We start from the raw sequence: 18,200 nt of genomic DNA on the forward strand, positions 1-18,200 counted from the left end.
AATTAAAATATGAGATTTTTATTAATAAATCTAATTTAGAAGTGTTTTAACCTAAGTTCATGATAGAATTTTTTAACCCACTTAATCTCATGTATTTATATTTTTTTCCAATAAAAAAAAAATTCTTGATTTACATTATTTTCTTAGCCACTTATGCCTTTATATTTAATATTGATATTTAATGTGGAGAGAGAGTGGAAAAGACCAAGGCATAGAAAATTTCATATACAAATTAAATAACATTGATGTTATTATTTTATATTATTATATAATGTGAATTTATTTTTAATTGACAACACATTAAAAATAATGTGAACATTCTCTCTCATCTAATGTGAACCTTCACAACACTTTTTCGAAAAAAATTCTCTCATCTAATATAGTGATGTGAACGTTCACAGTACGTGAACCTTCTTATTTTTAATTGATAACAAATTAAAAATAATATGAACATTTTCTCTCATCTGATGTGAACGTTCACAACACCTTCCCAAAAAATTCTCTCATCTAATGTAGTGATGTGAATGTTCACAACATGTGATATATTTAATTGACAACACATTCTTATTCACAACATGTAGTGATGTGAACGTTCACATTTGTATGTTTTAGTATGAATATTCACATCATGTAATTGACAATACAATGAGAAAAATTCATTTCAAATTAATATGAATATTCATTTTAATTATATGATGTGAATATTCACATCTTATAATTGACAACACAATGACAAAAACTCATTTCAAATTAATATGAATATAATAACAGTCAATATCCTAATGCATGAAAACTACCAAAACATAATAACAGTCAATATTAAATATAAACATTAATAGAGACATGAGAGATTTAGGATGTTTTAATCTTCTTATTTTAAATAGAATCTAATAAAATAATTAAAAAAAATAAATTAAATAGAATAAAACTCATAAAATGAAGAATTATCACCAAAAAAACTCCCTTAAAATATTAATGAAACTTCTGGGCTTATAATCATTGCTTTATAAATCCACACAATGCAGACATTATTTTAATAATCTTTTTAGTATGAAAACAACCCACCACCATCACGTTACTTGCATTATTTTCTTTTCTTTCTTTATTTTCTCTCATAATAATGATGGTAAGGAATCTCAATCCCTTTATTACTAATTTACTCTACAATCAAAATGACTGTAAAGATAAGACTGTCCTGTGAGTCATTCCTCCTTTTCTTTGAAGATTACAGGTGAGAAAAATAGCTCTTGCATTTTTTAAGGTAACAGGTCCTTTTTTGGAGGTTGATTTCTGGGTTTGTGATCCATTTTCTTAATTGGGTCTGTGATTAGTTCTTAATACTGTTTATCTGTGATCAATTTCAGTTGGGTTTTAGTTATAATCTTTGATTTCAGATGGGTTTGACTAATCCAGTGATGATGATTTGGGGTTCATGGCACTTGAAAATCAGTGATAATTTGAGAGGTTTAATCTGTTTTGACTCGGATGTGTCGTCGATTTCGAATCAGATGTTTGGGGGTTAAATTAATCTTAATCAGTTGTTAAATTTTGGGCTATTGTGTATTGTTCGTCGATTATAATGGGTTTTTAGCTTCTTTACTTTCTCTGTTGCACTGTGTTTGCGTCTATGTTTTCTTTTTCCTTTTTCATTTAACTCTTCAGTATTTCTCGTAGCTAGTTGGATTTATCAGAAAGAGTAGGAAATGTTGTAAATATATATTATTCTACTGTATTTATCAACAAATGTGTTTGGATTATGGATTTAGATTCCTTTCCAAATGCCTATCAAATTCATGATCGAAACAGTCTTAGGATTTTTGAACCATGGATTTGTGGTCTTCATGGAATAGATGTTAATTGTCAAATTGCTTTATTTTGTAGCTGTGGATATAGATATGATCGATTTTATATCTATGGTTGAGTTTGGTTAGGATGGAATGGTGAAAGTGGGGATACACCTTATAACTAAAAACAAAAATGGCATAACTTCAATTTTCTGAGTCATAACTGGAAGAAAAAAAAAAAAAAAAAAAATTCATAACGAAACACAACATCAGGCATAACTAAAGAACTTATGAGGCATAATTAAAGAAGAAAATGGCATAATTAAGGGTGCATATGGTACACCATTTTTAAAAGGGTGTATATTAGAATTTCCCGGTGGAAGCGTAAGAAAAAGAAATTTGATTCTTTTCGTGCATTTGTTTAACATGACGATGGTGGAACAGGCAAGGGAGTTATATATTTCGTACAAGCCAAATCAACATGACAACTTGGCTTTGAGTTTCTTACAAAAAAAATACAGGAAATTTTATTTTCTGAATGAATGTAACTGACTGTTATAACTTTCTTTCAAAAAAATTCATCTTAACCAAATGCATACTGGAAAATAAATTTTTCTTTCACTTTCCTTTCTTCACTTTATATTCTATCACTTCACATCCCATCATATTTTTCACTCCCTATGGTTCATGAATTCTGGTTAGGAGCTCAATGATGGTAGGGGTCCTAGTACGTCATCCTTCTGTTATTTTAGTTTTTTAACAGGTAGCTTATTGCTTTTTGTTTGATGCAGGTATTTAGACATTGTCTGATTTTTTATCCTTTTGCACATTGTTGATTCATCAGAATTGTTGGTAAATGGGATCTGAAGGGCCTCTTGCAGTAACAATCCATGTGACAGGTTTTAAGAAATTCCATGGAGTTTCAGAGAATCCAACTGAGACGATTGTTTGTAATTTAAAAGAGTATATGAAGAAAAAGGGTTTTCCCAAAGGGCTGATCCTTGGAAGTTGCAGCATTCTTGAGACTGCTGGACAAGGAGCGGTTGCCTCCTTATATCAGACATTGCAATCTGCTGTGAGCACAAAAGATTCTGACTCTTCCAAATTGGGGAGAGTTATTTGGGTTAGTTGCTCACCTGTCAAATAACTTATCCAAAAACAAAAATTGCTAATTTGTTAATTAGATCAATTCTCGTCCTTTTGCAAATTGTAGGATTACATTTTTCCAACCTCGCTCTTGCTCTCTCTGAGAAAATATGGCATGGTATTCTGTTATGGTATATATTATGATTTATGAACTTGCTGTTTTGCATGGAGTTTGTGTGAAATGAAATCCCTGGATAGTGTTGGTATATCCCCATTCTCATTGCACTTGAAAACACGTTTACTTTTTTATTACAAGTGTTGACATCTTCAAACATAAAGAGGTTGTGGCTAGTCATTCTTACCATGATTATTTTCATTTTACCAAAATAAGAATTGTGAGTAGAATTGATGGGAGTAGAATTCATAGTTGATCTTATTATTGTTTGCTCCTTCATATTGTATAGAGTGCAATTACGAATAGTAAAGAGCTCTCAACTCAACTACTTTGCGAAGAAAATTGAATTTTTGGACTTTGAACAGTAAGTGATAGACTATGAATTGGGAACAGTATTAGCAAATTGTATAATTGTATTCAAGAACCTTGATCTGAAGACTGTTAAGATATGCGAGGCTTGTTTGGTGCAGCTTCTTGCAAAGCTAAAATCTAATAATTAGAAAGTAGAAGCTAAAAGTATTTTTCCCTCAGCTTCCCAATAATTAACTTCTCAGTTTTTTAAAGCTATTTCTGCCTCATAAAATGTAAGCAAAAGTTGCACCAAACATTTTGGCGTAGACTACCAAAATAATTTATAAAAAAAAAATTAAAAAAGCTATAAGCAACCCCTATAAGGTAAACGTCATCCTTTGGTTTATGTGCCCTGAAGCCAAGTGGAGCATGCATTGAAATTGTCAAGAACGTTTACCTTTATGCTGAGACTAGCATGATAACATCAATATTTTCACAAATTTCTATTTTATCAAGTTTAACGAGTTGTATATTTCCACATCCATGCATCAAACTTTTTCCCTTTTTTGATTTTTTGATAAAACTTTGTCAGCTACACTTAGGAGTTAATAGCGGTGCAACAAGGTTTGCTATTGAGAATCAAGCTGTCAATGAAGCTACTTTTCGTTGTCCAGATGAAATGGGATGGAAGCCTCAGGTCAGATAGAACTCCCTAGGATATTCTCCTTTCCATCTTTAAATTCCATGGTTTCTCATTTAATTGACTACATTTTGTTATTGCAGAAAGTCCCCATTATTCCCACAGATGGTGGAATTTCACGGACACGAGAGGTAGAGTGAATTTCATGACTTTTCTCATTTGTAATTCTTCCACATTTTCCCATTAAGTTCTTGGACCTTAGGTGTAGCACTAAATATGTATTGTTTGTTAAAATGGAATAGCTTTATGATCTGTTATTGTGAACCTCCCCAACATAGGAAGACTGAATATTCAATTGATGTATGTTGCATCTGGCATTCCCATCCCACAGAGAGACTCCATTAAACCCTTAAAATTGCCGAATTAACCCCAAATCTGCAAAACTACAAAATATACCTCGTATAATGAGAAACTTTATAGGTGAGATTTCTAGAAAACGTAAGCGAGATTTTAAGGTTTAGCTTTGCTTCTTCTTCTTCTTCTTCTTCCCTTTTCATACCCTAAGCTTAAGTATTCTAATAACTTCGTGCTAAAAGAATCGTGATTTCCTGCTCTCCAGAGTCCTATGTTTTCTTCTTCCCTTTTCATACCCTAAGCTTAAGTATTCTAATAACTTCGTGCTAAAAGAATCGTGATTTCCTGCTCTCCAGAGTCCTCAGTTTTTCCTCATTCCTTTTCATACCCTAAGCTTAAGTGTTCTAATAACTTCGTGCTAAAAGAATCGTGATTTCCTGCTCTCCAGAGTCCTCAGTTTTTCCTCATTTATGCCACTCTTGCCATTTAAAAATAGTGAAATGTTCTGTTAAAGATCATTGTCCTGTTTATCTATCTATGCAAATTATGCACCTTCTATGAGATTCAAACTATACTCAATCAATCAACAATCCCAAGCATTTTTTAGTCTCCTCCATCTTCAGTTACTGATTGGTTTGATTATGTTTAACCATTATTTACAGATTGCTGTTTTACATTAATTCTTTGTTCAACCTCAGAGAGATTCGAAAATAATTGTACTCCTAAAATCATTTGATATTGCCTTTTGGTTGTTCATCTATTTTCTTTTTGACTTCTTGCCAGTTAACCAGAAAAAACATGAATTATAAGTAATTAGTACTTAAAGAATTTAAACATATTACAAGAGTGTTAGTTTATTATGATTACATCTCATTTAAAACTGTTGTGTCATTCCTGGAGATGATGGCATGACAAGTCACTTTCCCTTCTTACTGCTAACTTGTATACATTATGTCGTCTGGTTAAGCAGATTTTTGTCTTTATTAATGAAAAGTTCTCCTCGAACCATCAGCTGCATTGGGTGTGGGACACAACAAACCCTAGACAGTTCCAAAATAATACTCTTCAATTACTTTTTAGGGCTCAAAAGTTATTTTTTATCAAAAACGTTTCCTTTTCAATACCAAGTCAAGCATTTGTATTCACCCAAAAAGTCAAGCATTTGTAATTTGTTGTAGTGGCAAATTATGCTCATCGGTAAACTTTCTGCAACCTGGATAGGACTTTAAATGTCTTCCAAATGCTCTATCATTTTCTGTCCTGAAGATGTTTTTGCATTTCTATTTCTTTGGCAATGCTTTAGTATTTAAATTCCATATTTAGTTGATCTTAACTTGTGGGAAGGAGCCACCTTTGTTGATCAGGTTGAGCTTGCAATGCCCATATATAAAATATGTGCTTACACATTTGCCACTGCATGGATGTGTATATTTTAATGGCGATTTCCCATGCATTAAATTAGGTTTTAGAAGACAGAAGAAAAATATTAGTTGGAAGTCAAAAGATAATGTGCACAATGTGACATTTTAGTTGACATGTTTTGTTCACTTCGATCGTTGTCATAATTGATACAAAAGAAATGTGAATAATCCTTGCAAAACATTATAGATTTATCAATATTGTTTTTTTTTTTTTTTTACTAGCCTTTATTAGAATGAAAATTACTTGTACTAATATACAAGGAAATAGTGCCCATTTCATGTTGAGCTTGATGTTTGTACTTGTGTATGTCGGAGTGAGCATCATAATCATTAATCATATAATTGAGATGGATAGTAGTATTTTGTGCACAGCGTGAGTGACCTTGGTTCTATATGTGCAGACTGCTCTTCCCGTTGAGGAGATTACAAGGGCCTTGGCAAAGATGGGTTATGAGGTGATGACCTCTGATGATGCTGGTCGATTTGTTTGCAACTATGTATATTACCATTCTCTCCGTTTTGCAGAGCAAAATGGGATTAAATCACTCTTTGTACATGTGCCCCTCTTCTTAGCAATAGATGAGGAGACCCAAATGCAATTTGTTGCATCCTTGCTCGACATACTTTCCTCTTTAAACTAGTATACTACTAATCTCCTCTCATCTTTATGTCTAGATGCATATTTGCTTGTATTGTTATTGGCCATGTATGTGAAGGGCGGTGGTGTGTGTTTGTTTAGTTTTTTTTTTTACAATAAACAGTTTAATGGCACATACATCTCGCGTGTTTTTCTGTGATTTTTTTGTAAAGGCTCGAAGCACTATTCTATTGTTCAAGCAATCTTTCATGCTAAATTGTGAATAAAATTGTTGCTCACAAAACTTACCTATATGATTGTAATGTCAACTCACTTTTGGGTGATACAGATCTTGTTTCTTTGTCCCTAGTTCCACTGATGCTTTTTCCCATCCTGCAGTTGCCCCTAAAATACTATAATGTGGCTTAGCATATGATGGTTAGAGTTCAAATTTATGCTTTTTATAAATTTAGAGCAACAAGGTTGTTCCATCATGGGTGCAGGTGAAAATGGGATTGTCATAAAACGTCACCCAAATTTACATCAGCCTTTCATGTCGTTCTGCACAATTAAAAAAGTCATTTCTAAAGTATATAAGTTTTTTCACCTCATAAAAAAAGTTAAAAAATCGCCGGACTTTTCTAAAATAGCAATGTTCTCCCTTCAACTTATTAAGATCTCAATATGCAACTACAATGATGAAAATTACTACAATTTTTATTCAACAATGATTTCATGATTCCATGGTTTTTGGTTGCCCAGACACTGGCCGGTTGCTATATCCTAATTTTCTTTGACCTCGTTAAAAATAAATCAAGCTGTTTGCTTTAAATCCTTGCTTGTTAGTTCTCCTAATAATTAATTTTAGCTTCCAATAAGCCATGTATGGGGTTATCGCTAAAATGCTGTGGCAGGTACTAGCTAAGTTTAAACCTCCAGAAGCACCAAGTGTAATCTGGGATTCTTGGCATAATTTTATTTTTATGTGCACTATGTTTTATCATATTTTTGTGTTTCGCAAAAGAGAAAAAAAGGCATTTGGCTCAACCTTCCAAATGAAACATACATGAGAGTTCCTTCATCTGGGATACTCAAAATTAACCCAAAATGAAATATATAGACCAGATATTTTCTGGGATACTTTTTTGGGCTACAATTTTTCCGAGTGGATGGAAGAGAATTTCACTTCAAGAACTCCAACATAAATTATAGGGTAAGCGACATACCCATTTAAAATGAAACATACATGAGTGTTCCTTCATCTACAACTAGCTGTATGTTATGCACTGCAAAACGAAATGCCATTGCTAACCATACTGAAAAGAAAGTAGTCTTGCAGAGACAAAGGATTGATGCAAGTGACAAAAAAAATAAAAGTAAGTAAAATAAAAACAGCAGAGCTATCCCCAATCGATATAGGGAAATGGTGGATATCCACCCTCTGGGGGCGGCTTCAATGATGGAGGTAGATTACCCAGTGAAATTCCCATACCTTCCCCGACCACACCACCTGCAATCAGAATGATGCAAATAAGCAGTGGGAGCAAAATCATTGATACCCAAATAAGAATATAACAAGAAAAATGAAGCTGTAAGTATCACAGATAACTCATCTGAAACAAAAATGAAAACATCTAATTGTACTGCTTGATTTGATAATAAGGGTGGCAATTGTGTAGGAATAGCCAGTGTTCTTGTCCTGTCAACACACGATGTATTACATTATATTGGGCCAAGCAAAAGCCAACCTGTTTTTTAATCGTGTTAAAATCTTTAACCCTGACATGGCCCATTTATTATACATGGCATGGCATGACTCATGTAACCCATTCAATAAACAAGTTTGGTTGTGTCCACAAGTATAACCTTTTTAATTTACCCGTGAAGCCAGTGCCACACATCAATTTATATCTTATTTATCACCCAATTATAATAATTAGTAAAAAAACAACGCCCAATTAGTACACATTAATGTGTGTTTGGGAGGGAAAATATTGAATACACATCTAAGCTTTGACATAATGCACAAAGTAGTGGTTCCAAGACTTAAACCCATAACCTCGAAGTTATTAGGCCAAGTCTTAACCATTAAACCAATGGTCACCCTAATTATAATAATTAGTAATATACAAAAAAATAAAATTATGTTACAATCCAATTCCAGGAAAGTGACATAGTAATAGTGATATATTAAATGGGTTAAACATATTTTTGGTTACATGGGTTAATATGACACAATTAAATATTTGGTCAAATCAAGTTAAATGTGTCGGCACTTACGACCCTAACCTGTATACACACTAAATGCATCAACTTGGTTATGACAAGAACTCAGATAAGCCCAATCCAACCCCCATAATTGCATGTCGATTTTGAGTCATGTTGGTGGGTCATTTAGAAAATTGCCATGCTTAGATAATAACAACTGACTTATTAACACATGACATTTTCCAAATAATGACATTAAAGATTTAGTTTCAGACACCAAATAGTTCACACCAACAGAAGTACTAATACTTGCCTGGAAAAGGTGGTCCTCCAGCTAGTTGACTCTCAGGAATAAGTGGTGACTGAATGTTATCTGTTAATTTTTCACAAAACGCCAGGTAAAATTACATGTTAAGAATAAATCATCATTGTTCCCTCCTCAAAACTAAATATGCACATATTTTATATTTGTATACACAAAAACACATGCACCTCTATATTCGAATGAAATGGCAAACCAAATATTTTTCAAATGCCCTTTGCCACATGTTATAAGATATCCCTAGAAAGCATGTGTGTTCAGATTTCCAGAAGCATTGAAGACACCTTAGGAGCATCAAGTAAAGTAGTTTTGGGCCATGAGATTAATAGAACATCGGATAGAACCTTTTGTCAAAAAAGAATAGAAGAGGATTGAACAGATGAATTACCTGGTACGCCTAAGTTTTGCTTGGGGTGGAAATATTTACAAGAATCCCCATACGGGCATGATCCCTTTCAAGTATGAGAAGAGAAAAACTAAAATAAGTGACGGTGATAATCCAATCCAAGTATCACAAAAGTAAATTTTCCCTAATAATTATGTACATAGTATGAATAATTTAATAGTTCAACATTAAACATAATTTGACTAGCCATGAATCAGCATGCAGCAATTAACTGATGTGCACCATTTTTATAAGGCCTAACTTAAGATCAAGCCACAGCAACTATAACAAAAGTAGTTCCAAACTAAGTAAAATCCATAAAGAGAAATAGACCATAGGCAATGAATATATTATAGATATACACAACTCTCTTTCTTTCTTATTTTTTTTAAGGGAATGACAATTGGAGAATGCATGTATGTTGTTCCAAACGGTCATTCAATTCTTCAATCAACATAGTTCTAATCAATGTAGATGAATTGGAGGAAAAAGTACAGTTTTAAGGTGAATACAACCTATTGTGGGATGTATCAACCAAAAGAAAGATTATGAAAGAAGATGAAGAACAAGAAAACAAGGGAAAAGCATCAAAGTGGCTAGGGTCTTAGGTGAAGGATATCATGATAGCTACTTTCAAAACTCACAATTGAAGAACACAACCTCTCTCCCTCTATCTTGCGCGCGGACGCTAGTCCCATATGGGCAATCTATTAGTAACTAATCTTGTTCAAGATATAAGGCAATTAAGTTACACCCTCTCTAATGGCTTAAACTGTTTTAGAGAAGTTTGACATTAACATAAGGTTATTTTGGGAACATCCTACAACAGCCAAAAAGTCACTACAAAAAAGTCACCTCTTCTCTTTATTTTTCTGCACGTCTTTTCGTAAAAATCTGTATGAAAAAGGTCCAAGAATGTCGCCAGAATCAATGGAGATCGCCGGAGCTTGTTTGGTTTAGTAATTTTGGAAAAAAAATTCCAAAATCACTTTTTTCTCTCTTACACATCAATCAATCACTTTTTATCTCTCCTCTCTCCTTCTCAATCACTTTTTCTCTCACACACATCTACTCAATTACAACAAAATATCAAATCATCCCAAACTTCCATACTCCAAAACTATTTCAAAAATATACAACCAAGCAAACTAAAAAAATTTCTAAACTCTCACCCAAAATCTTTTTTGAAAATTTATTTCCCAAAACCAAACCAAACCAAACACACCCAAAGTTTCCTGGAGCTCCAACAATCCCTATGAAAATGGAGGGTGAGGCTAGAGATGGTCAATGGTTGCAATAAGAACTCAAGAAATGGAGATGAAGAAGGATGAAAGAATGGGCGAAAGTAAGGTTTTGAAAAGCGGTTGTGGTCGCCGTTACGGTTGCGGTGATGCTGTAACGGTTGCAAGGTGTAAAGGCTGTAGCGTAACGGTTGCGGTCTAAAAAGCATGGACACTTCTAAGAATGTGACGTATCCGTGTCGCGTCCGTGTCGGACACCGACACTCTTTGGACACTCTTAGGACACGTGTCCGATACTCTTCAAAACGTGTCCTACTTTTAAAATATTTTTAAAGACCCGGACACTCTTTGAACACTTGGAGGGCACACGTGTCAATTGTTTAAACACATGTGTCTATTGATTATACATATGTGAAACTAATTATAAGTTTGAACAAAACAACTTAAGATACAATAATAAAACAAAAATCATATAAATTTATAGGAATTAGTGCTATATTGCATTTTTTATTATTTTTGAATGATATATTCATATATATAACATATAATAAATATATAAAATTATATATTTCATGCGTGTCCTCCACGTGTCGTGTCCTGCATTTTTTTAAAATTAACGTGTCGGCGTGTCCGTGTCGCGTGTCCTTGCCCATGCTTCTTAGGTTGCGGTAACCGGAACGGTGATTTTTTTTATTTTTCACACAATTTGAAGAAAACTTATCGATATGCATAATTTTTTTTTTCAAAATCACATTTACAGGGGTTTAAAATAAATTTTGATCAATTTTGATTAATTTTTAAGTATGATCCAATATATTTCATATTTTCAAATCACTATAAAAGAAACTTTTTACATTTTATTTCAATAGTTAATGATTTTAAGAATAATTGATTTTAAATGTTGAGAATTATTTTTTACCAATAGCTGAACTAACTGAATAAAAAATATTCACAATTATTAAATGAAAGAATTATAAAATAAAAATTGTGCCATAAATTAAAAAAATATATATTATAAAGAAAAAGAATTCATATAAAAAAATTTCTTTGGGTTTGAATCACTTGAGAATTTGTTCTTTTTTTGTAAGCTTTTGGTTTTTTTTTTTTAGAAAATGAAGCTATTCAAAATATTGTTAAAGGGTGTAATAGTGTCTAACGGACCGTTACGGCCGTTACGTAACACCGAAACGGCCGTTATACATGTGAATTTCCATCACACCACTATAGCGGCCGTAACGGATGGCGGTAACCACCACAACCGTTACGTAACAGTGTTACGAAACGGTTGCAGCCGATTTTTAAAACCTTGAGTGAAAGAGAAAGCAAAGAGGCTAGAGAGAGAGAGAATTGGCATAGCTCCCATGGATCGCCCACTTTCATCTCTCAAGGACCAATGAACTATGAAAATTTCTCCAATTAAATTCTAATCGTCCTCCCAAAGCTATGGGTGGGTGCCTATTTATAGGCTATTCAAAAGTTACCTCTTCGAAGAGGTGGTAACCAATTAAGGTTAAGATTCTCTCTAACTTGATAAGACCCCAAGAAAGTTACGTTACACGAAACCTTTGGAATTTTGCAAGTATCCGTGTCGACACGACACGACACAAGTGGGTGCGGAATACGGTCGGGATAAGGCTCTTTACAGATGGATACGGCAAAAGAAACGAAATAGAAGAGAGCAAGGAGAGAACCTGGTCAACTGTCAACTTCGATCTAGATCGTCTTCTCTCTTCTCTCTTCTCTCTTGTCTCTCGATCTCCCTTCTTCTCCTCTCTCCATCTCTCTCGTCGTCCTTATACATCTCTCTCTTTCTTTCTCTCTCTTTTTCTTTCTTTTTAACTGATAACAAAAAATCGGATATAATATAATAAAATAACTCATATATAATATAAATTATTTATATTATAAAATAATTATACACACAAATTATTATTTTATTTATTATATATATATAATAAATCATCTATTTTCAAATATATATATATATATATATAATCATATATAATATAAATTATATTATGCCTAAAATAATTTTTATATTTTATAATAGTGGGATACCTAAAAAATACATAATATTTTTTTGACACATTCATATTTAGCCATATCCACGTATCCTTGTCTAATTTTTGAGTACTTTTAAGACGCACCCGCGTATCCCTCATTTAGAGATTTGTCGAGTCCGACCTCTAGATACATACCCGCACCCGACACTCGTACCCTAGTTCATGTAACATAGCAAGACAAACACCAACTTCTCAGCAAACCTTTCTCTCTAATCTCATGGGGAAATAATGTGAAGACTCATAGACTCCTTGAGTCAAGCCACCTAGACCCGGGTATAGGCTAGTTTAAGCGAAGAGTGAATTTATCTTTGAGCTCACCATCTTCGAGATTGGGTCCTTTGACTCTTGCCACACTCATGGTTATGATGCGTCGATCTCGAAACAACTCCGAGCCCGCAAATATTCTAGATTGCTTATGAATTCATTTAAAGCCATATGCTTCAGAACTATAGGTCTGCTTAGAACCCTTTCAAGTCTAAGCTCAATAGATCTCTGGGTTCATAGATCCAAACCTTTTCAAAACAACACAATTACCTCGGAGAATGGATCTCCCCCGAGGGTTTCACCTCTTCTGAATACGATATCTCTCTTTCCAAGAGTGCAACAGTTAATTCTCTCAGATGCCCGTATCGTCTAGGCCTGTTCGGATGGGCTTGTTGGGTTTTCTTTAGAGATATAAGCTTGTTGGGTCCTCTTTGGCCCAATTTGTTGACTCTCTCTCAGGCCCATTTAATAGGGATTCACTAGGGCTTATTTGGTGAGGATTAGAGAGAAAGATTCGCTAAGAAGTTGGTGTCTTTCTCGAGGGCCTTATCATTCTCAAGGTTATCTAGACTAGAGAAATAAATGAGAGATCCTCGAGAAGCGACTTCCTCGGACAAAGTGGTTAGAGAGAATCTTTTCCCATGTACTTCCATATGCTTGCATATGTGCTCAACTTTGATTGGTTACCACCTCCTCGAAGGGGTAACTTTTGAGTAGCCTATAAATAGGCACTCACCCATAGCTTTGAGAGGACAAATAAAATTCAATTGGAGAAATCTCCATAGTCTATTGGTTCTTGAGAGGTGAAAGTGGGAGATCCATGAGAACTATGCCAATTCTCTCTCTAGCCTCTTTGCTTTCTTTTTCACCCAATCTTTCATCCTTCTTCATCTCCATTTCTTGAGCTCTTATTGCAACCATAGAACATCTCTAGCCTCACCCTCCATTTCCATAGGGTTTTGTGGAGCTCCGGATAACTTCTCCAGCGAGTTTTCCAGCAACCTCCATTGATTCCAGCGACATTCCTAAAAAGCCCACTAAAATAGTCAATTCCTAAAACAACCCGAGGTTTGATTCCAAGAGGTCCTAGGTTCAATTCTAATTGCATTTGTTTGTTCTCCAACTATATTTGGTATTTTGCATTATAATTTTTGGATTTGTTTATAAACCTTGACCCCTATGCATAATTGGTACTACTTGACCTTAAGTGGGAACCTTTTGGTTGACAGAATATACTAATCTAAATGCCAGTTTTGAACTAACTGTAAATTTTAGAATTTTTTTCAAGCCCATTTAGGAAAGTTCAACAAAAAAAATATTATATATATATATATATATTGATAGTTTTTATCAAATTAAATTTGTTAATAGTTCTAAAACAACTAAATAGTACTGGAATATAACCAAAGGGCACCAAAATATTCGATGAATCCTTAAACAACAATTGGGTGTCAACAACCAGCACAAATACAATGCAATTTGTAAAAAAAAAAATGTGTTAATTTCCAAAAATAAAGAATGAACACGAAACAACAAAATACAAGACAAAGTCCAAATTGTCTGAAGACTTATTCAATACAATTATCCAAAACAATTGAAAAAGAAGTGAGCGCAATAATACCAAAGAGAAGGGCTTGCAAGGGAGAGCCCAATTGTTTATATTAGTCAAGCTTATATAAGCATTTATGTAGTGAATGAGATCAATCTGTTTGATCCGATTCACATTTAACCATTTATGATACGAACCGTTTGCGATACTCAGAATCCTTGGCTAAAAAGAGTTGTTTTTCTACTCAAGTCAATCTGTTTAATCTCTAAGAGCACCTCCACCCAATATGCCAAATCCAATATGGCAGTCCAACAACTCAATTTTGACATGAAGAATGAAGTCCACCCGATATGCCAAATGTTGAGTTGGCATTTGGCATCACCCCTTCATGCCAATTTTGACATTAAGTCCCCTTCATGACTTTTCTTTTTTCTTTTTCTTGTCTTAAATTGAAACTTCCAACGGCTCTTTTTTTTCTCATTTAAAACACGAACAACACATTTTCTTGAATCATGTCATGGCTTTTCATTTTTTTTTTTTTTTTTTTTTTTAACCAAGGTAGTATTCTTTCTCCAACGGTAATAATTTTCAATTTTAATTCTTTCTCCAATGGTAGTATCCTTTATTACCATTTGATTTAACATACCAAAAATTATTTATTTTATTTTATTATAATATCTATAAATTTGAAGTTGAGTAATATTTTTTTTCAACCATTCACATTATGGATTCACCATACTCTCAATTTCCATATTTTTCCACCCAACACAGTTTTCTGCTGAAATATCTGAAAATCCTAGTGATGAAGTCCCCAAAAAAAATACATTGTTCGTGGAAGAAGATCGGCTTCTCGTTAGTTCATCGCTCAACACTAGCATAGATGCTGAACGAGCAAAAATTTGAAGCTTTTTGGCAACAAGTGGGAGAATACTATCATGAACATAAGCAATTTACTAGTGTTCAATCACATAAAATGTTAGCACAATGATGGCAAAAAATTCAAGCAACAGTCAACAAATTTTGTGGATGTCTTCCACCATTATCACCATAAATCAAAGCGGCATGAATGAACAAGACAGGGTAAAATTCTGTATATAAATGTTAGTTTCTTTTACAATTTAATCTTAGTTATATTTATTTATTTTTTCAGATTGTTGAAGAAAAAAATTATACAACGAAATTTATGGATCAAAATTCACCATGGATGATGCATGGAATTTGTTGAGATGCAATTGCAAGAAAATGTGGTGAAGACAATTACAAAAAAATACAAATTTTCAACTTTTGGTTATTCGTTGTCTTCTAATCCAAGCACTCCTATAAATATTGAGGAAGATGACTTCAACAACACTACTTACGATCCCTCGGCTATATTACCCAGAAGAAAGGCTGAGAAGAGGAAGATGAAACAATCTGTCAGCAAAGAAGCTACCCCTGTTGTGGATCTCTACCAAAAGACTCACAAATGAGAAAAAAGAAAGAGATGAAAGAAAAATGGAACTTCTTCAAAAAAAGATAAGAGCAAGATGAAAAGAAGTTGAATTTGAAGAAAATACAAATGGAGATGGAAATTATGGGTATGGATACATGTCAAATGTCTGAGGAGCAAAAATTGTATTATTCTACAAAAAGATCGTAAAATACTTCAACGTATCATAAAGGCATGCATTATAATGCACAACATGATTGTGGAAGATGAATGTGGTAAACACATTCCAACCAATTATGATACAATAGAGGATGGAGGTGGTGATGTTGCGGTGTCACGGGAACATACAACAGAATTCAGAAATTTCATTCAAAATTACTTGCACATTCATAACAGAGGATCACATCCACGACTCCAAAAAGATTTGGTTGAACATCTGTGGCATTTTCAGGGGGGCAATCATAGCATGTGATTTATTATGATATTTATGTATTGTCATTTTATTTTTAAATATGTATTGTACTCTAATTTTTCTTTTTTTCACCAAATTGAAAGGGAAAAAAAAATGTTTTAAGTAGAAATGAATAAAAATTTTGAATTTTGTTAAAAAAATATTTTATAAATATAAAATATTATTCAAATGACATCAAACCTCTTTTAAAAATAAATTTATTTTAATTAGTAGAAATAAAAGATTTTAAATTTTAAAAATAATAGAATGATAGATTTGACACATTGGGAGAACTTCCATGTCAAATTGCATATGTGAATTTGCCACATAAGCCTTCAAAAACATTTAACATATCAAATTTTGAAGGTTTAAGTGGAGATACACTAATACCCGTGTACATCATTTACAAAGAAAATTAAATCGATCCACTAAAACTCTTGAAAACCGGTCAAGTCTATACTTAGGCAATGTGGGACTTAGGATCATAACATTTAAATAAATGAACACCCCCGCCCCCCCAAAAAAAAAAAAATTAATTAATTACACTTTTGACCCCTGTAGTTTGACCAAAATTTCACTTCAGTTCCTCTTGTTTCAATTTGAACCATTTGGTCTCTAAACTTGGAAGACCAATTTCAATTTGTTCCTTCCATCTAAATTTCAGTTAATTTTGAGCATGTATATCTTAGAAAATTCACAAGTGTTCCGAAATTATTAATTTTAACCTATAATTTGGACAGAATGACCCAATTGAAACTACAGTAGGGTCCAAATTGAAATTTGGATGGAACAACCAAAGTGTAATTAAATTCAACCAAAAAAATAAGGAAAAAAAAGTACCGTTCTGAGGAAGCGATTGCAGAGTCCTCTCCCAAAGGAGTCCGGATGAAACTGTTGATTGGCATCTGCTCATTACAAAAAAAATATATGCGATCAATTTGAAGAGAGCGAAGTCGGAATTATATGATTGATTGATGATTATATACAGCAGAATAGATATATTATTATATGCATATGTATGTATGTATGTGTTTGTAAATGTGCTAGGGTTTTGGGGAGAGAGAGAGAGAGAGAACCTCGTAAGGAATTATTATTAATATTATTGTACCAGAGAGCTTTGGATCGCTGGTGCTGGACGCCCTGGAGATGGCGCTTCCTAGCTGATGGAGTGTCCTGGAATTGTTTCTCACAGTAATCGCAGTAATACTTCCCCAACGGCATTCTCTCTCTCTCTCTCTCTCTCCCGAGTAACTATAGGAAAGATGGTTGGCTATTCACTAAAAATAAAATAAATTAAAATAATTAATAAAATAAAATGTCATATTTAATTGATAATTATTTTATTTTTACTCATAATTATTAAATTAATTATAAAAAAAAGTTAATTAATTTCTTAAATACAATTATGTGATATTTTGAGAAGTTACTAAAATATTAACTTTTTTGACTTTTTTACTAAAAAGTCAACTTTTTTTTGCAAAAAGCTAACTTTTTTATGAAAAAAAGCCAAAAAATTGATTTTTTTATCAAGTTTTCAATTTGCTGCTATATAACCGGGCTAAGAGGTTAAAAGAAACTTTTTTGATTTTTAATTATCTTTCGAGTCATATTTTCTCTTTATTTTTATTTTTATTTTTTTTTAAAATCAAAAAATTTAATTTTTAACTTACTTTTCAAAATAATTAAAAAATCAAATAACCAGCTAAAATAACTACCTTCCCAAACAAGACCTAAAATGAAATGGTCAGTTCAATGCCAATCAAGTTGGGGAATTTTAATTAAATTTTTTTATAAAAAAATAGGTTTTGAAAATTATAACAAAATAAATTTTTAATTTTATAGATTTAAATTTTAAATTTTTTTTTTATTTTCAATCTATATTATTTTTTATCTATTTACATAGAAAATTAAGTATTTTAATCTTTAAACATGAAAATGATATTTTAAATATTTTGTGTAT

General features: G+C 32.8%; 2 protein-coding genes across 12 annotated transcripts; one reads left to right on the forward strand and one right to left on the reverse strand.

Moving 5' to 3' along the window:
* Window positions 1–961: 961 nt before the first annotated feature.
* LOC114292062 (uncharacterized) lies at window positions 962–6,642 on the forward strand. Of its 11 annotated transcripts, none has more exons than XM_082868468.1 (6): window positions 1,221–1,261; window positions 1,395–1,464; window positions 2,576–2,907; window positions 3,929–4,033; window positions 4,120–4,167; window positions 6,153–6,642. In XM_082868468.1, exons 3-6 carry the CDS (start codon window positions 2,641–2,643, stop codon window positions 6,390–6,392), a joined length of 660 nt encoding a protein of 219 aa, XP_082724594.1. In that variant the 5' UTR covers window positions 1,221–1,261; window positions 1,395–1,464; window positions 2,576–2,640; the 3' UTR covers window positions 6,393–6,642. The 11 variants fall into 11 exon arrangements, with proteins under 11 accessions (XP_028091768.2, XP_028091771.2, XP_082724595.1 ...); XM_082868473.1 differs by having other exon boundaries at window positions 2,629–2,907; XM_028235967.2 differs by lacking the exon at window positions 1,395–1,464 and having other exon boundaries at window positions 962–1,231.
* An 866-nt stretch (window positions 6,643–7,508) lies between these two features.
* Window positions 7,509–17,535, reverse strand: LOC114292064 (C2H2 and C2HC zinc fingers superfamily protein). Its single transcript, XM_028235973.2, has 5 exons — window positions 17,317–17,535; window positions 17,081–17,145; window positions 9,247–9,310; window positions 8,850–8,909; window positions 7,509–7,838 (listed from the first exon to the last, which is right to left on the reverse strand). The coding sequence occupies exons 1-5, from the start codon at window positions 17,459–17,461 to the stop codon at window positions 7,729–7,731; spliced, it is 444 nt and encodes a 147-aa protein (XP_028091774.2). The 5' UTR covers window positions 17,462–17,535; the 3' UTR covers window positions 7,509–7,728.
* Window positions 17,536–18,200: the final 665 nt, after the last annotated feature.

This window comes from Camellia sinensis, chromosome 5 (assembly GCF_055761805.1).
Source record: "Camellia sinensis isolate YWXY chromosome 5, ASM5576180v1, whole genome shotgun sequence".
Lineage (NCBI taxonomy): Eukaryota > Viridiplantae > Streptophyta > Magnoliopsida > Ericales > Theaceae > Camellia > Camellia sinensis.